At 46.8% G+C, this 20,480-nt stretch overlaps 1 protein-coding gene across 1 annotated transcript in view; it reads left to right on the top strand.

The window, feature by feature from the left end:
• The window catches only part of LOC126249643 (melanopsin-A), a 485,748-nt gene that overhangs the window by 195,946 nt on the left and 269,322 nt on the right, over positions 1-20,480 (top strand). Inside the window, exon 7 of the mRNA XM_049951321.1 lies at positions 2,292-2,439. Within this exon, the coding sequence (XP_049807278.1) occupies positions 2,292-2,439 (148 nt within the window). The remainder of the gene's footprint in view (positions 1-2,291; positions 2,440-20,480) is intronic.

Here is a 20,480-nt window from a genome sequence, read left to right as displayed (position 1 = left end):
AATCCATTCCTAGTAGTGCTGGTGACCTTGGCAATACACGTAAGGGACCCCATTTCGCTTTCTTAATGTGTGGACACTTTCTTTTGATTCTAGTTCTCTGCCCTTTACTTTTTCCGATATTTCGAGGAAGATATGACAGTTCGTTGCTGTACCATCTTTAACTGCCCATGTTTTGAGTTCCTTACGTACATATCCATTTGATAGTGTTGGATCGATATTAGTGTCCCACCCAAACTTTTGTGGAAAGACGGACTCATACAATTGTTTACTTGTTGACCTAAAACGTAGATCTGGAGATTTAGCATTTGCATCAAATGCGCTTAAATGCTTCGTTTCCTTGTTTATCTTTGAAAAGATCAATGTTTTTTCGTGCTATGGCAGAATATCATAACTGTACTGAAATGGGACATCCTTCATTATGTATCTGTGCTGCTTATATAGTCTGCATGTTTGTGAAACTGTTGCGCAATCCTATTACCTCTTCATAAGGCTAAACCCTCATGAGTAATAATGCGAGGGGTAATCAAGAAGTTTTAATTGTCACCTCGAGAAAAGTCAAGAATGTTGTTGAAAACTGATCTCCTTTTCCACTATAGACTTGATTGTGATAAGCCGGTCTTTGAGCATGAGGGCCCTCAATTCTTTTGTCATTGCTGGCTCATCACAGAGAGATGGTTTGCCACTTCGTTATTAGTCATTTTGACTTGCTGACCTAACTACAAGCGCTTGCACCACCTAAGAGGTGTGTCATATAACGGAATATTGTTGTAGTACTCTTCCAACAATCCAACATGGATTGTTGCAGCGCTGTCCCCTTTCAAAAGCAGAAAACGAATTACCGCGTGATACTCAACTGTATCAATGGGCTGTGTCATTTTGTAGCTCGATACTAAGAAGAACAATGAGGTCCACATCTACAACACTAGAGGGATATATGACTTTTATTGCCCATTATTAAAGCTGACAAAAAGAAGTTCAATATTTAGCAACAAAAATCTTTGATCATTTGCCTAATAACATAAAATTTCTGACAGGTACCAACGCAAATTTTAAATGTAACCTAAAATCATTTCTCTTGGACGTCTCCTACTATCCCATGGATGAATTTCTAATTAAAATCTGGTATCCTGCAAAAACTGGTAGATACTTAAAAGAATTGTTTTTAAGTGTAGCTGCATGAATGGGATTTAAAAATGTTGATGCTAATCGTATGTCCAGGCAGCAGTGGTAACACCCGTTCCCATCAGATCACCGAAGTTAGGCGCTGTCGAGCTGGTCCAACACAGATGGGTGACCATCTAGTCTGCCCAGTGCTATATGCAAGCGGGATACTTGTGATGCAAACTGAGGAGCTACCTGATTGAGAAGTAGCGGCTCCGGTCTCGTAAACCGACATGCGACGGGAGAGCGGTGTGTTGAGCACGTGCCGTTGGGTCTTCATGGCCTGTTCCGGGGGAGTTTAGTGTCATATATACATATCCCATAAACTGACTTGTTTCTCATAATTTCGATAAAAATGATCTATGGAACATGTAACTAACTAACTGACTAACTACCTAACTGTGGCACGTGAAACGCTGACTGTCTGCATGACTCGGCTGCGATGAAATTCGGTGATACCGCGCGTCATGCTCATTCGGGGCTCGAATGCACATATACAGTGAGCACATGTTCTGACAAAATGACAGCACCTCACACGCCATACTATTCTGCTTTCCATGTCGGCTTAAGCGCTCTCTCTGTCAGTCTCCCCCCCCCCCCCCCCCAATTCGACCCCCAAATCATTCTGTCTCTCCCTCCCCCCCCCCTCTCTCTCTCTCTCTCTCTCTCTCTCTCTAACACCCAACAGCCAACAGCTACAGCCAAGCTAATTGTTCATGAGTGTACTTTAAACTGTCACCATTGTTATTATTAAATAACTATTTTTGTAACATTAAATTTTAGCTTACGTTCAGAATGCTAACCGTTAAAGATACTGGCACTTTGGCTAACTATTACTAGTTCCTGCCATGGCGCAGCCTAATGTAGCAGGTCGTGCGGTAGCGTCCTCGCTTCCCACGCCCGGGTTCCCGGGTTCGATTCCCGGCGGGGTCAGGGATTTTCTCTGCCTCGTGATGACTGGGTGTTGTGTGATGTCCTTAGGTTAGTTAGGTTTAAGCAGTTCTAAGTTCTAGGGGACTGATTACCATAGATGTTAAGTCCCATAGTGCTCAGAGCCTAGTGTAGCAGAATTCTGAGCGGGATCTATTTTCTTTATGCTTTCTAAGTAGTATATTTCTTTTTTTTTTCAGAATAACTTTGTTGACTTTTCAATACATATTCCCGGTGATATGTCTGCTGGTGACGTATACTATGATTGTGTACATGGTGTGGAATCGAGCCCAGCCTGGTGAGGAATACCACCTTAGGGAAGTACGCGCGCTGAACGCCCGAAGGAAGGTAAGGAACCACTTTAGACAGCACAGACACCTTTTTGCTCATACCTGCTGTGACTCTCCTTGATATTCAGTTATACAGGGTGGTCCATTGATCGTGACCGGCCAAATATCTCACGAAATAAGCGTCAAACGAAAAAACTAAAAAGAACGAAACTGGTCTAGCTTGAAGGGGGAAACCAGATGGCGCTATGGTTGGCCCCCTAGATGGCGCTGCCATAGGTCGAACATATTCGTGTATTACGTAAAGAAATATCAAAGTTTTAGTTGGACCACTTTTTTTCGCTTTGTGATAGATGGCGCTGTAATAGTCACAAACATATGGCTCACAATTTTAGACGAACAGTTGGTAACAGGTAGGTTTTTTAAATTAAAATACACAACGTAGGTACATTTGAACATTTTATTTCGGTTGTTCCAATGTGATACAGGTACCTTTGTGAACTTATCATTTCCGATAACGCATGCAGTTACAGCGTGATTACCTGTAAATACCACATTAATGCAATAAATGCTCAAAATGATCAATCCACCTGTCATAAAATACGCTATTCAATACCGCTTCAACTGCACGCGAGCTATGTGCCGGACATACATCATATTGGAAGAACATCGCTATTCTGTCATGCAATGAAACATCTTGTAGTAACATCGTTAGACCATTACGTAGGAAATCTCTATACATTGCACCATTTAGATTGCCATCGATAAAATGGGGGCCAATTATCCTTCCTCCCATAATGCCGCACCATACATTAACCCGCCAAGGTCCACTTGTCGCAGCCATCGTGGATTTTCCGTTGCCCAATAGTGCATATTATGCCGGTTTACATTACCGCTGTCCGTGAATGACGCTTCGTCGCTAAATAGAACGCGTGCAAAAAATCTGTCATCATCCCGTAATTTCTCTTGTGCCCAGTGGCAGAACTGTACACGACGGTCGGCCTGTGTGGCCGAGCGGTTGTAACATTCTGGAACCGCGCGACCGCTACGGTCACAGGTTCGAACCCTGCCTCGGGCATGGATGTGTGTGATGTCCTTAGGTTAGTTAGGTTTAAGTAGTTCTAAGTTCTAGGGGACTGATGACCTCAGAAGTTAAGTCCCATAGTGCTCAGAGCCATTTGAACCATTTGTACACGATGTTCAAAGTCGTCGCCATGCAATTCCTGGTGCATAGAAATATGATACGAGTGCAATCGATGTTGATGTAGCATTCTCAACACCGACGTTTCTGAGATTCCCGATTCTCGCGCAATTTGTCTGCTACTGATGTGCGGATTAGCCGCGACAGCAGCTAAAACACGTAATTGGGTATCCTCATTTGTTGCAGGTCGTGGTTGACGTTTCACTTGTGACTGAACACTTCTTGTTTCCTTAAATACCGTAACTATCCGGCGAACGGGCCGGACACTTGGATGATGTCGTCCGGGATACCGAGCAGCATACATAACACACGCCCGTTGGGCATTTTGATCGCAATAGCCATACAACAACACGATATCGACCTTTTCCGCAATTCGTAAACGGTCCATTTAAACACGGGTAATCTATCACGAAGCAAATACCGTCCGCACTGGCGGAATGTTACGTGATACCACGTACTTATACGTTTGTGACTATTACATCGTCATCAATCACAAAGCGAAAAAATTGGTCCAACTAAAACATTCATATTTCTTTACGTACTACACGAATATGTAATAAAAAATGGGGTTCCTATCTAAAAAAAACGCAGTTGATATCCGTTTGACCTATGGCAGCGCCATCTATCGGTCCAACCATAGCGCCATCTGATTTCCCCCTTCAAGTTAGACGAGTTTCGTTCTTTGTAGTTTTTTCGTTTGATGCTTATTTCGTGAGATATTTGGCCCGGTCACTATCAATGGACCACCCTGTATATGTCGCTATAGCACTTCCTCAATTAGTTTATTATTTACTAGAGACCCAGTCCGGCTTCGCACGGGTGGCATTAAGTACCTAGAGCCAGTTGACTTGGCTGGCGTAGCGTACTTTGCTTGCGGGCCAAGGATAAAATTATTCAGAGAACAGCGTTAAGTAAGAGAATATCATTACTTTCACATAACCTACGCAATGTAAGCAGCACACGGCAGGAAACTTGTCTGGAGGCACGCATGTTACGTGTTCCACATAGAACTGGCGTTCAAAGTGGTATCTCATAGCAATGATGGAAGCACATCATGGTGTAAGTAACGTGTTTGCAACCAATGTAAATATTGTGTGCGAATTGTGAGTGTCAGTGCATGTGGGAGTGATTCAATACGTACCTCAGGCTGATGTGACACAAATAAAAGTGTGTTAGAGTACACTTCTTGTGAAGATCAGTACGTATTGCTATGCATTGTTGAGCATCACTGCCGCAGTTCTTTGTCGTAGACCCTTTGCAGCAGACTTCTTCGCCGTGCCACGCAAAGAATGGTGTCCACACCTAGGTTTGATTCAAGACCAGCAGAAAAATGAAGGCTGAGTTATCTCCTGCGCTGCTGAAATAACGTACTGCATGTAAATGAACCTAGGTTGCTGAAGTAGTGTGGTGTGCGTACTGTAAGATCTTCGGTACACACACCATCAGAGTATTTGACTTGTCGCTCTAACGAAGTAGGCGAGTGTCAGCAATATGTCTCGTGGTCTTATCATGGCGTGTTTATCTTCTGCCGTTAGGTCAGACGATAGAAATGCCACTTGCACGCTTAGAGTAGCAGATTGACGGTGACCAACTATAAACAGAACTTGATTAATTTTCACACACATTTATTAAAATAATAAAAATCATAAACCTTACTTAACTTGATTCTGGATGCTATTTACAATTGACAATCTGAAGTTCCTTTGGTCTTGGTATGTTAATCTTATTCTCACATATCTCTGATACTTGACAAAGTGTCTATACATTTATCTTCATGGCTATGTACAGGAATATGATAATCTTATTAGGCGCAGACTGAAACTTGACTATAGACTAATGCAGACTGACTAATCGGAGGTCTGTACACTCGTTATAATACCTCGAGCGTTCAGGTATCACTGCGCGAGTGTGATCCGCGAGGAGAAAAGGTTCTACGTTAGCAGCAATCTCATTGGCTGCGTTACATATTAATACGCGGATCGGCGGAAGCAAAATTTGGTCCGTCTCTAAGACAGCGCCATCTCGTAGTGCGGAGACAAGCGAACGCTGCGCCTGCGCTGTTGTGCTTAGCGGGGCGCGCTCTATTGGGAAAGTTGTGTACGCGCTGACTACGCGGAACTATGTACACAAGAAGTAGTTTTTCGAAATAATTTTTACTTGGAGCATAAACAATAAAACAGCACACATTTTAGATTCGCATGTTTTTTCACTATCCTCGTTTTCAAACGATTGCAGCTAATCCATTGGTTAAAAATATTTGATTATTTCAAATGGTAAGTGTCGCATCACATAATGAGGTGGTTACCTTTTCGTTATTGGCCATGTTTATTAGAATACTTGAAAGTTGGATAACTCACTGCCCGTTGTTCAAAGGATTTGCAGTGAATTAAGAGTGCAATTGCTAACGTGGGGGAAGCAGAAGCCCGTTGTCTGAAATTGTCGTCATATTTCGAAATGCGTCGCTAGTGGAGATTCGTATACCCGTCTTCTCCATAATTTTAAAGTGTCCAAATAAATAACAACATTTGTCCTACGATGCGGAGTATAGTGTTCGCATCTAAGTTTGAGTCAAGAAAAGTAGAAAGCTGAACTTTGAGTCATATGCTGCACTACTGTTAAACTTCCTTTACCTAAACGAAGCAAAGCTGCATCCCATTCCGTGTTTTGCTTTATGCATTAGGAATAAAAACCTCAGGATTTGGATTCGTATGTTAATTTCGCTATGCAGTTGTTCCGAAACATTTGCAATCAATTGCCGGCCGGAGTAGCCGAGTGGTTCTAGGCGCTACAGTCTCGAACCGCGCGGCCGCTACGGTCGCAGGTTCGGATCTTGCCTTGGGCATGGATGTGTGTGATGTCCTTATGTTAGTTAGGTTCAAGTAGTTCGAAGTTCTAGGGGACTGATGACCACTGCAGTTAAGTCCCATAGTGCTTAGAGCCATTTTTTGCAAACAATTGGATGTCACTTAAGTGACATGCATGTCCCTAACCAGTTATCAATTCGGGAAATGGGGAGCTACGTATCGTGGAATCCGAGTTACATTTCCCTTCTGGCGAATTTCCACATGAGTGACAGGTGAGTGCTAGGTTAAAATGCAGAATGAGTAAAAGTGACCCAACTGATTTTGGGTCCTACAGCTTTTCGGTTTATAGCCACACGCTTTACCACTTTTTAGTTTTTGTTTATTATTTTATTTTTCTTGTATTACATTCATAAGAAAATCCTATAATTTGTTAATAATGCTAAGATAAAAAGAATTTTGTGTAGCTGGATGCAAACTTACATCCGTCGACAACATAAACCACGACATTATCCGTTACGCTAGCACTTTTTTTCCAGCGGAACCTTCCCGGCACCCAAAGGGAGAGATGGGGGAAAAATTGGCAGGAATCTGGCCACCATGTCCCGTTCCCTCCATCAGGAACCAAGGACAACGTAGGGAACGCGGAGTAGTAGAGGTTCAGATCTTACATATGAGATTTTTTTTAACGTCACCACGTGTAACAGGAAACCGATATCGCGAGGAGGAGGGAGCGTCTGTTCGCACACTCGGTGGGAATACTGATGTATAGTTCCTTGGAGAATAACATTCCAGTGGACCAGAGAATAATCGGTACTAAGAGAGGAAAATGCATGGATCAACTGCTCATTGCTGAAAGACCCCAGCTCCGGGGTGGGGTAAGGAGAACACGACAGAACAATTAGAGAAAAATTGCCGTATTTTGGAATGCGAACATCTGGACAATGTCGTTTATTAAGGAAGTGCCAAAAATCAAGGGCATTTTTCTCGCCGTCAGGAAACATGTAGTGAAATGCGTTTCCACGAATCAACTTCACGGAGTATTTTCTCGCCGTCAGGAAACATGTAGTGAAATGCGTTTCCACGAATCAACTTCACGGAGTTTGTCTCCGTTTGTGAGAGGAGCAGATGAGGAGGTTTCTGATAAAGAGCTGTACGCGTAACAATGGCCATCATCAATTGCACCAAGAACCAGACACATTCAGCCCATCCGCACACGAGGCGATGCCCGTCCGTCTCCAGAACATCACAGGTGATACACATTGGGGTGTCTGGAGCGTGAATCCTGTGAAGGCGTGACCGGCATACTTCCTTCCCATTGATCATAAGGTATCATCCAGACTGGACGCCAGTGGCAAGATAAGGAGCGCACACCGATCGCGAGACGGCACTCGAGTCGACGTGGGGATGCTTCCCCTCACCCACATTCGGTGCACTGTTCTGCTGAAGAAAGCCTTACATCGCCCTCCTTAACACCAAGCGCGTTTGCAATAGCGCATTACGGACGTAGCTCAGTGCGAGAAGAAAAAGCGGAAGTAAAAGAAGTGCGGAGGGACATGTGAAATCTGGATAGTGGTCGAGAGAGACCGTAGAGCACGGGTCTGCAGCGACAGGCTGGTGAGGCTCATGGGACAACGGCACCGCAGCACCATCTGAGAGCTGACGAAAAGAGCTATCACTCCGTCAGGGACATGATACAAGATTAAACCGTCCATGCACCGCGGAAGGGAGATGGTCTCGTACCGAATCTTGAACAGCAAGTCGTGGAAAACGTACGAACCCAATGCCGGTAGCATGAAGCGGGCCATGGAGGGCGAAATGGGGAGTGTCTGTAGCATTGAGGAATAAGTGAAGCCCAATATACATTAACATATTCCGTTGCAGAAGATCGAGAGCTCGTAAACGATGATCTTGGATCCCAGCTCGTAATTATGAACGTACGAGCCGGCAGTTGAAAGCAGTCGTGCGAAGCCCATCACCCGTGAAATCGAATCCTAAGCATCGGATAGTAGCAGCTACATGCACTGAAGCAGCGCTCTCCTCAGGAAGCCCCGCACCTATATCCATAGCGCTAGATTTGTGGACGTTACGGCCGGTACCAGAAGCTTCGCCGTAGGCTGTAACCCATGCCATGGATTTCCTGACACTGCTACGAAGAACGAAGATGAGACCGTCCGCATAAACAGTGCAGCAAAAGACATGGCCACATGGAGACATCCCAAAGAGGCGTTGCCGGAGGCCGCAGATCAACGGTTCCATGTCGAAAGCATACAACAGTGCATATAACGGGCAGCCTTGACATACCAAACGATAGATCAAGATGAGAGGAGATGGCCATTGTAGAGTACACGGGACGTCGCTCCGGGAAATACACGCATTACGACGTCGACGCTAGTATCAGGGTATCCCATGTTGCAGAGTATCCTTTCCAGGTAGCCGTGATCGACTTGATCGAACGCCTGGCTGAAGTCAAGAGCGGCCAAAAGCCCAGCATACGACGAGCTTGAGCAAGAGTAATTATGTTTCCATAACGACAGAGGGCAGTGAGGATGTTATTGGTACCACCCAAAAAAGTTTGACCAGGGAAACTACGTACTGGTCGAGTGTTTAAGCCATGCACCCAACATCCGAGTAAAGACTTCCGTGTCGCTTTTGAGCAACATTAAAGGGCGATAATCGCAAATCCGCGATGTACCCCGAGTCTTGTGAACGGGAATGACGAGAAACCGTCGGGGATTTTCACGATAGGCGATATAAGGTCTCGACGAATTTCCGTCCACACTGGCGCCAGCAGGGGACGAAATGTTCTGTAAAACTCGATCAAACTCTAGAGGGAGGCCGTCAGAGCCGAGCGACTTGCTCATAGAACCCTCCTTGATAGCACTATGGACTTGGTCCTCCGAGACATCGGCTAGGGGATCCATCTTTGCAATCACAGGAACTGAGTCAAAAGAGAGTTGGGAGACCGCTGCAGTGATGGCTGGGTGGTGACTTCGTGCAGAGTACAGCGTAGCATAATGTGCATGTAGGGCAGATCCTACAACACCTTGTGTATCTAAACGCCGTCCATCATCAGTCGTAAAAACATTAATCTTAGTCTCTGACGGTGTCGCTGTTCCACTATCACGTGATACATAGACGGACGATCCAGTACTAACCCATAGTGTGTGCGCACCTTGACCATAGCTCCTTCAAGGCGGCGTCGACAGAGGGTCATCAGCAGTGCCTTCGCAGGATTCACCATCGCCTGACTCTCTGACGAATGTGGCATCAAAGTACATTCCCGGAGAAGTAGAAATCCTAGGTTCAACGCCCCATCGAAGCGACCTCCCTTTCGTAACCAACCAATGCCTTGCAGAGGGTAGGCTTTGTGCAGAGGTCCCACAGGACAGATTGATATGCATCGCGGCGTCGACGATAGGCTACCCATGTGGTATCGATGAACAACTGACAGTCTGTTGAAGTAAGACAAAGTGTGCTTAGTTTCAATGATTCCAAGCCACACGACACCTTTTGGCGGCAGAAACTGACGGCACAGGTGTAGGCGCCATAGTCAGATAACACAACGAGCCAGACTGCAGCAACCTGCGTCCCGCCAACAATGTCGCGGGAGATATAAACACGATCGAGGAGACTGGATAAATGGCTAGTGAAATGGATAGACCCCAGACGATCTCAATGAACATGCTCCCAAGAGTCCAGAAGGCTGAAGCCCTGGAAAATCGCCGCTAGCGCCAGGCACGGAGAGTGACGCGGCAGTTGGTCTTTGTGCACCTGGGTGGAGTTGAAGTCGCTATAATCAGTGGGTCCTGCCGATCCAGGATGAGATGCGTGACTGCCTCTGAGAAGAAAGTGGAACGTTCGCGGTGGCAGCCTGAACCAGATGACGCATAGACGTTGATTATCCTGAAGCCACCAGACGCGAAAGCCTCACCTTGGGCATCCAGGAGACAGGCAACTCCATCAACGAGGATACCGTCACGTAAGAAGATGACCGCCCCACTACCAGTATGAGAAGCGTGGGAGACATGTGTCGTAATGCCACGAAGAACACAAAATGTTGGAATATGCATCTCCTGAAGGAGGGCAACGTCAACGTCCACAACACGTAGCATTTCATGGAGTAAAGCCAGTTTATGACACATGTTAATGGTATTGGTGCTGACTGTGGCTATGCGATAAGTTTGAAAAGCTGCCATCGCCAGTTAGGCAGGCAATGCAGGCAAGGAGGAAGTATGGGGAGCTCCCGACTGGGCCTCTATGGAAGGGCAGATCACTGACAGGAAGGTTCAAATGGTTCAAATGGCTCTGAGCACTATGGGACTCAACTGCTGTGGTCATCAGTCCCCTAGAACTTAGAACTACTTAAACCTAACTAACCTAAGGACATCACACACATCCATGCCCGAGGCAGGATTCGAACCTGCGACCGTAGCAGTCGCACGGTTCCGGACTGCGCGCCTAGAACCGCGAGACCACCGCGGCCGGCTGACAGGAAGGGAGTCGCCCCTATCTAAGGGGTACCTTCGCCATGTATGCCTCCAGAACGTCCATCCTCTGCATCAAAGTTGTCCTCCCAGGAGACAGACGTCTCATTGGTCCAATTTAGTGGAACTCTTTCAGAGGTGTGCCCACAGGTAGCGTCAGACACAGAAAGGGGGCAACTGCATCAGACGCAGGAGGGGGACCTTGGTGACTGTAAATGGATTACGGATATGTTGGCGAGAAGAGACATCGCGTTGTCCGATGCCAGAACGTCGGAGGACAGTGTACCATCAGTAGGAGGGCCATCATCTTATGCACCCATCCGATGGAGGCAGTCATCAGAAGCCATATGATGCTGTCTCTTTCGTTTCCTCCGTGACCGTTGCTTCCTAACATGTCAGATGGCGGATGGTAGTCGTCCGACATGTGGCCAGATGGCAGAAAAGCGGATGTCGTTACAGCCTCATGATCAACAACCATAAGGTCGGGACACACGTCTTGTTGCTGATGACAACCATCGTCCGTTGGTACTTTCGCCAGCGGCCGTGTAGGAGAGACTCATCGAAAGAGTCAAAGGTGGTGCCAACTGATTTAAATTGGGCGTAGCAGGCGGCTCCGCAGCGGACACGTACGATAGAGGTAACACACTGGTCACCTCAGGGAGAATTACATCTCCGATCGGCGTCTGAACGAATCTGTATCGGAGACATTCAAAACGGGCATGAGCTTCCTGGCCACAACCTGAAAAATGAGCAGCTGGCCATCGTACATGACGACAGTCATGCAGCCAGCAAAAACCAAGTAAGAAGGGATGTGATTCCTCAGTTCAATTTTTATCTGGTGGACACCACTGAGAACACAGTAGTTGTCAAAAGTCTTCCACATTTCAGCAACGTGACTGACGACATTGCTGTAAGTTTTAAAGGCAGCTACCACTAACTCCGTCGGAACCTCAGACAGGAGTTCGAACACCCTCAACGTTCAGAGAACAAAACCAGCATGAACAACCACGATAGCTCCTATATGACCATCAGAGTATCAGAACCTGAGATCGTTAGCATGGCACCGCACAACGCCGGCTCACAGCTCTTTATTCGCTACCTTGATGTACACAGTCCTACTAGCAATTGAAAAATGTATCCCGAGGAAATCTTGCGGTGGGAGATGCATTTCGTCCCATATAAACTGTTAGAATTCATATACTTTTGGTCTTGCATGATCTCAAGGATCTCACCACTGCCGAAGGCAGACAGCGACCAGTAGATCATCACTCCAGATGCGAAGTGTGTTACGCTTGCCGCTCCCCAAAGTAGCTGCTTGTGATATTCCTGGCTGTGGCCGCCTATCTTGCTAGAAGCTCGCCTTGATGCAGCTTGATACACGTGAAGTAGCATATGGTACAAAAGTGGAGAGAGGTACAAGCAGCAGATGGTATAGTATGTACCATTCCGTCGGAGAATTCGCCAGTTGTACCGAACTTGCTTCTGATTGGTCGGCAAATTCGAGTCTTGGGCACCAAAACGTCTAACTTCTCTTATTCATTATTTATATACTTACCAATGTATTTAACCCAGTTTTCAGTATGACAGTCTGTCATGGTTACCCTACGAGTCCACCGTTTTCGTTTATTAAATTTCACTAGTTTTGAGAAACACAAGAGTGCTTCGGACACCTTCGGGTAGCTTTGGCGCGCCTGAGAGACGAAGTACTTTCGGCTACACTAGTCAGACTGTCTCGGGCGTTCTGAAGGTCCGGTAACCCAACTCCGTTTCGGAAGTTCGGAGGGCCGGACGCGTAAGACTGTTTCGGGCGTTCTTCAGAGCCGCTAGGACATGTCGTACTGTATATGGAAGTTGTTAGAAAAGTTACCGTACTATTGAGAAAGCTACGTCAAGTGTTGTAGAAGACAGTGTAAAAAGTGATTATTTAAAATATAAACAAACAGGATGCATTAATGAGAGGTGTCGCCTACCATCATTGTCAGTACTACAGATCTTACCCTCTGTAGATACAGAGACTAACCTGGGCAAGTGGCATCCCATAAAAAGCACAATCACAGGTTCAAATTCCAGATGACAGCCTAGCAGCCTCCAACGAAGAAGATCCCACCTCCGACGAGCTGTCTTCTGCGCTGGAGACACAACTTTAGAAGACGACAAGTTCGAGGAAAGAACGGTTAGGGACTCTTATTCAATCTCTAAAGATCTCTCTAGCTTCCAGATCTGACTTCCAACACGACAACGTAATTTTATATGCTCCTCTCCCGAATTATGACGGCTGTACACTAGGTGGCAATGGCGTCATTTTCACAACAAAACTTTAATTCACCATAATTCAGACAATTTGTACGAAATTCTTATAAATTATATACAGAAACCTTCCTCGTAAATCAGTGTATCAATTAGTCAAAACCAGATCAAAACCCCCACAGAAGTTTCTGAGATTAGGCTGTACATGCAGACGAACGCGAGGAGGCGACTTGGGTCTAATGTATAGGTAGGTAGGTGGTAAGTTCCTATGGCACCAAACTGCTGAGGTTATCGGTCCCTGGGCTTACACACTACTTAATCCAACTTAAACTAACTTACACTAAGGACAACACACACATCCATGCCTAGGGAGGACTCGAACTTCCGACGGGGGGTGCCGCGCCAACTGTGGCAAAGCGCATGAGACCGCGCGGCTGCACCGCGCGGCCGTCTAATATACACAGGGTAATAATTATTGAACTATATGAAGAGAAATGTAAATTAGTTACAAACTACGGCGTGCACGCACTTTATTCAGCATGTAAGCGTCACTATAGTTATTCGGATTTAGGTTATGACTGTTCGATATGCCTGCCGTCATTGGCGAGGATGTGACGCAGACGATAGCAAAATTCAGCATGATCAGCTGAAGTGTCGGAACATCAGTGGTGTCGATGACCGCCTGAAGGGCTGTTTTCAGCTCATCAATGGTTTAGAGGTTACTGCTGTACGCCTTGTCTTTAATATAGCCCCGAAAAAAGAAGTCGCATGTGTTCAGATCCAAAGAATATGGCGGCCAATCGAGGCCCTTGCCAGTGGCTCCTGCGTACGCCAGAGCCAGAATGCGGTCTCCAAAGTGCTCCTCCAGGACATCACACACTCTCCTGCTTCAATGGCGTCGAGTTCCCTCTTGCATGAACCACGTCTTGTCGAAATCAGAGTCACTTTCGATAATGGAGATGAAATCATCTTCTAAAACCTTCCCATACCATTCGGTAGTCACCATGTCATCAAGGAATAGCGCACCGATTATTTCGTTATTGGACATTGGACACTACACAGTCACCTGTTGAGGGTGGAGAGACTTCTCGATAGCGAAAAGCGGAGTCTCAGTCCCCCAAATGGCCCAATTTTTCTTCTTGACGACCCCATCCAATTGAAAGTGGCTTCGTCTCTAAAACAGACCATACAATTCCAATCATGCCCCGCGGCCAACCTTGCAGTTTGAACGTCATAACGCAAACCGTTCAGAAGTCATGACGATTTTATTTCGTATACTTCAATAATTGCCACCCTGTACATAGAGAAGCAGAAATACATAAGTTGAATTCTAAAATTTTAAAATAATTTAATATACACTCCTGGAAATTGAAATAAGAACACCGTGAATTCATTGTCCCAGGAAGGGGAAACTTTATTGACACATTCCTGGGGTCAGATACATCACATGATCACACTGACAGAACCACAGGCACATAGACACAGGCAACAGAGCATGCACAATGTCGGCACTAGTACAGTGTATATCCACATTTCGCAGCAATGCAGGCTGCTATTCTCCCATGGAGACGATCGTAGAGATGCTGGATGTAGTCCTGTGGAACGGCTTGCCATGCCATTTCCACCTGGCGCCTCAGTTGGACCAGCGTTCGTGCTGGACGTGCAGACCGCGTGAGACGACGCTTCATCCAGTCCCAAACATGCTCAATGGGGGACAGATCCGGAGATCTTGCTGGCCAGGGTAGTTGACTTACACCTTCTAGAGCACGTTGGGTGGCACGGGATACATGCGGACGTGCATTGTCCTGTTGGAACAGCAAGTTCCCTTGCCGGTCTAGGAATGGTAGAACGATGGGTTCGATGACGGTTTGGATGTACCGTGCACTATTCAGTGTCCCCTCGACGATCACCAGTGGTGTACGGCCAGTGTAGGAGATCGCTCCCCACACCATGATGCCGGGTGTTGGCCCTGTGTGCCTCGGTCGTATGCAGTCCTGATTGTGGCGCTCACCTGCACGGCGCCAAACACGCATACGACCATCATTGGTACCAAGGCAGAAGCGACTCTCATCGCTGAAGACGACACGTCTCCATTCGTCCCTCCATTCACGCCCGTCGCGACACCACTGGAGGCGGGCTGCACGATGTTGGGGCGTGAGCGGAAGACGGCCTAACGGTGTGCGGGACCGTAGCCCAGCTTCATGGAGACGGTTGCGAATGGTCCTCGCCGATACCCCAGGAGCAACAGTGTCCCTAATTTGCTGGGAAGTGGCGGTGCGGTCCCCTACGGCACTGCGTAGGATCCTACGGTCTTGACGTGCATCCGTGCGTCGCTGCGGTCCGGTCCCAGGTCGACGGGCACGTGCACCTTCCGCCGACCACTGGCGACAACATCGATGTACTGTGGAGACCTCACGCCCCACGTGTTGAGCAATTCGGCGGTACGTCCACCCGGCCTCCCGCATGCCCACTATACGCCCTCGCTCAAAGTCCGTCAACTGCACATACGGTTCACGTCCACGCTGTCGCGGCATGCTACCAGTGTTAAAGACTGCGATGGAGCTCCGTATGCCACGGCAAACTGGCTGACACTGACGGCGGCGGTGCACAAATGCTGCGCAGCTAGCGCCATTCGACGGCCAACACCGCGGTTCCTGGTGTGTCCGCTGTGCCGTGCGTGTGATCATTGCTTGTACAGCCCTCTCGCAGTGTCCGGAGCAAGTATGGTGGGTCTGACACACCGGTGTCAATGTGTTCTTTTTTCCATTTCCAGGAGTGTATTTTACAGGAGTAATCAGTTTTTTTCATATGCAATATAAAAACTAATGTATCAACATAAAGAGGACTAATGATTGCACATTTCAACATTAAGCCACTCTAAAGTCCTATACAACTCGTTCTTCGCATGACATCTACACCGACGGGGAGAAAATCGCAAGACTAAAATATAATTAATGTAAAGTAATGAAATTTCGAGATCACAGTTGTATAGATAACATATGTAAGTAACCTTGCATGAGCACAGGGTAATGTAAGAGGGAGATAGGCCACTGTAAACGTGAAATGCTGGTACATTAACAACCGGTGCAGCCGGCAGAATGTTCAATGCAAACATGCAAACGTGCATGTCTTGTGTTACACAAGTGCCGCATTTTAGTCTATGGGATGGGGTTCCATGCTTGTAGCACTTGGTCGGTCAGTACAGGAACGGTTCATACTGTCTGTGGATGACACTGAAGTTGTCGTCCGATAATGTGCCATATGTGTTCGATTGGAAACAGATCTGGTGGTCGAGGAGGCTAAAGCAACATGTCGACACACTGTAGAGCATGCTGAGTTACAACAGCGATATGTGGGCGAGCGTTACCGTGTTGGAAAACTCCCCCTTGAATGCTTTTCATGAATCGCAACACAACCCTTCGAATCACCAGGTTGATATACAGATTTGCGGTCAGGGTCCATGGGATTACCACGAGAATGCCCCTGCTAACGTTCGAAATTCCACACCAGATCATACCTCCAATTGTAGGTCCAGTGTGTCTCGCACACAGACGGGTTGGTCGCAGGCCCTCAACTCCTTCTAACCAGCACACGGCCATCACTGACCGAGGCAGATCCAACTTTCATCAGAAAACACAACAGACCTCCACCCCGCCCTGCAAAGAGCTCTATCTTGACACCTCTGAAGTCGCAGACAGCAGTGGTTTGGGTTAGTGGAATGCACGCTATGGGGCGTCTGTCTCGAAGCAGTCCTTGAAGTAGCAGATTTGTAACAATTCGTTGTGTCATTGTGGTGCCAACTGCTGCTTAGATTGCTACTGCAGATGCAGTACGAAGAGTCAGAGCCATACGCCGAACACGACGGTCTTGTCTTTCGACAGTGCCACGTGGCCGTCTGGAGGCTTGTCTTCATGCGACGGTACATGCTCGTGATTCCACTGCCAGCATTCAAGTACAGTGGCTACTTTCCTGCCAAGTCTTTCTGTAGTACCGCAGAAGCAACATCCAGCTTCTCGTAGCCCTATTATACGACCTCGTTCAAACTCAGAGAGGTACTGATAATGGCATCTTGGTCGTCTTAAAGGCATTCTGGACTAACATCAACTCACCACGTCCAACCTGAAAGGTAAATAACGTTCACGACCGTTACAGCTTGTATTTAAGGCAAGCCTGTTTCACATCTTCATAGTGGCACTACTGGGGTCAATATTATACGATTGGATCTAAAATTGAATAGTCATCTTCCAGATGTAGAAACACGCGTACCAACTTTGGTTTACGTCGCACAACTCCTTCTTGGTGTTGCGATTTTTTTCTCGTCACTGTGTTTCTGCTGGATTTCGATCACGTTGTAACAGCTGTGTGGTATACAATGGCGTAAGGGGTATTGCTTTGTGTTTAGAGTTATTACAAATTTCTCAACGAGGTCAACAGTCTTTGCAGTGTGTGGAAATAGGATTATGTGAAAACATCGACTGTTCTGCGCATTCACGTATCCTGATAAATGCATGCAAGTTTCATGAGAAAGGAGAACATGTCGTCGAACAATCCAGGGATGTACTACGGTTCACAGTGACTAAGGGGCACAACATTTCGGCGATCAGGCACGTCGCCATTGTCAGGTGCGCTGAGGAACTGACTTCCGGGTGGGGGGGGGGGGGGGGGGCACGGCCGCCCTACATTCCCTCCTCCGCTAGAGGTTTTGTATGTGGTCTGCAGCCGATCGCGCTCGTCGGCGGCCGCAGAGGAGATCGCGGCGGCGCCTGCGATCGGCGTCGCACGACTGGGCGCTCCACCCCCGCCCCCCCCCCCCCAGCCCGCCCATCCACCCACCCACCTGTTGCGATGGCGTGAGTGTACCTCCCGGCTGCGATGGCGTGGGTGTAATTAATCTGTCAGCCCTTTTCGACGGAACGCTGTGTTTGCAGAGTCTCTTCTTAATCAGGCGCAGTGCTGGTTCTCAAGTCTTGCTGAGATTATATCTGCAGTCTCGATTGTTGATATTGTCCCTACTGCGTATTCGATGATCTCTCTTAAAGACACTTTTTCAGTATTTAAATGTTTGTGCCAAAGTAGGTAGACATGCGGCAGCTGGCGCTACCAATACGTTCCGAAACGCCGCCATAAAACGAGATTATTTCGGGGCTCATACCTCGGGTTCTGTTGGTGATTGAAATGTTATCGAATGGTTATCAGTTCCGTTTTCCCAGTCGATAGTTGGTGTGCTGTCTCAAATTTTTCCTTAAGAGTTGCTAGATACAAATTGCCAGTTGTTGTTGAATCTAACGGATAAAACGCTATTGTCATCGCGCTCTTTAATTATTAGAGGCATCTTTGTTTTGCTCTGCGTGAACTTATTCCTTTGACATTTGTCACACTTCCTAATGTGATCTTCTACGTCTCTTTTCATACCTTTCAACTCCCTATAATTTACTAGTATCCCAGCCCAAGGAGTCTGAAAGCCCGCAAGAAATCATGGACCTAGAAGACAGCCGCTAGGTGGCGCTCCTAATATTTGCGACCGCTGCTGTCGCCGCCTCAGCACTAGTCGCTGTCCCCCTCCAAGCTCCCCCCCCCCCCCCCCCCGCCACCCAAATCTCGGCCTACGGGCGCCCATGGCCTCGCTACAAAAGCAAGCAGCGCAAGGGCCCTGACGTTCAAGAAAGCACAGATACCACAGTCCCACTCCTGTCTCCCAGCTTCCGGTACTTGAAGAACGTACCAGAAACAAAATTAAACGCCCCAATCACAGCACAGGACACAAAAAGTAGTTAACAGGAAACGCGTCACATCCCCTGGTCACGACCGTATTACCTGTCGCCACCTCAAAGAATGCCCTATCTCCTTTCTCGTCTCCATTTCAACCACATAGTACTATCCTGACCTCCCTCAAACCGAAAAAACACCCCCACCCCCCACTAACACCTCTTCACCCCAGTGTTTAGCAAGATCTCTTAATCCATCCTCTCACGATGCATCCACTGCCATCTGCATCAACACCACCGACCGTGGAGGCTGCAGATTCCTCGACTTGCGCCATAGGATGGTTGGGTTTCGGGTTCCACTGAATATGTTATGAGGCGGCTACACGGGTAGCAGGGGCTGTGTGCCGTGGACTGGGCGGTTTTTTTAAGTTAGAGGGTTTCGGGAAAACACAAAAATGGCTTCAGTCACAAAGGGTGCAGACTGAGCACAGGAAGAACGTAGATACAGGAACCATCGGTATAACAGTTGTAAACTGTCGTAGCTGTGTTGGGAAAGTACCAGAGTGCAAGCGCTAATAGAAAACACTGGTGCTCAAATCTTTATAGGCACTGAAAGCTGGCTAAAGCTGGAGATAAGTTCAGCCGAAATTTTTGCGAAGAACTTAATGGTGTTCCGAAAGGATATACTAAACACAGTTAGCGGTGGCGTGTTTGTTGCTGTTACAAGTAGTTTATATTGTCGCAAAATTGAAGTAGATAGTTCCTGTGAGTTAGTATGGGCATAGGTCATAGTTGGCAACCGGAATAAGATAGTAATTTTATCGTTTTTCGGACCTCACAATTCAGATGATACAATTGCTGAAAGGTTCAAAGAACACTTGAGTTTGATTTCAAACACGTACCCGACTCATACAATTATAGTAGGTGGTGACTTTAATTTACCCTCGATATGTCGGCGGAAATACTTGTTTAATTCCAGAAGTACGCATAAAACACCACCCGAAATTGTGCTAAACGCATTCTCTGAAAATTATTTCGAGCAGTTAGTTCATGAGCCCAAGCGAATAGTAAACGGTTGAGAAAACATACTTGACCTCTTAGCAACAAATAATCCTGAGTTAATAACGAGCATCAAACAAAACGGATACAGAAATTCGTGAACACAGGGTTGTCGGAGCGAGACTGAATATTGTATCACCCAAATCCTCCAAAAATAAACGAAACATATACCCATTCAAAAAAGCAGATCACTTGACGCCTTCCTGAGAGACAATTTCCACTTCTTCCAAATTAACACTGTAAGTGCAGACAAGATGTGGCTTGAATTCAAAGAAATAGTATCGGCAGCAATTGAGAGATTTATACCAAATAAATTAACAAACTACGGAGATGATCCTCCTTGGTGCACAAAAAGGGTCAGAAGACTGTTTCAGAAAGATGGAAAGAAACATACCGAATTTAAACAGACGCAAAATCTCCAAGGTTGGCGATCTTTTACAGAAGCTCTAAATTTAACGCGGACTTCAATACGAGATGGTTTTAATAGTTTGGGCAACGAAACTGTCTCGAAGCCTGGCAGAAAATCCAAAGAGATTCTGGTCGTATGTGAAGTATGCTGGCGGTAAGACACAATCATTGCCTTCTCTGTGCGATAGATACTA

Source organism: Schistocerca nitens, chromosome 3, assembly GCF_023898315.1.
Source record: "Schistocerca nitens isolate TAMUIC-IGC-003100 chromosome 3, iqSchNite1.1, whole genome shotgun sequence".
Taxonomy (NCBI): Eukaryota; Metazoa; Arthropoda; class Insecta; order Orthoptera; family Acrididae; genus Schistocerca; species Schistocerca nitens.
The sequence above is the reverse complement of the archived record's forward strand: the minus strand, read 5'-3'. Positions and strand labels throughout refer to the sequence as shown.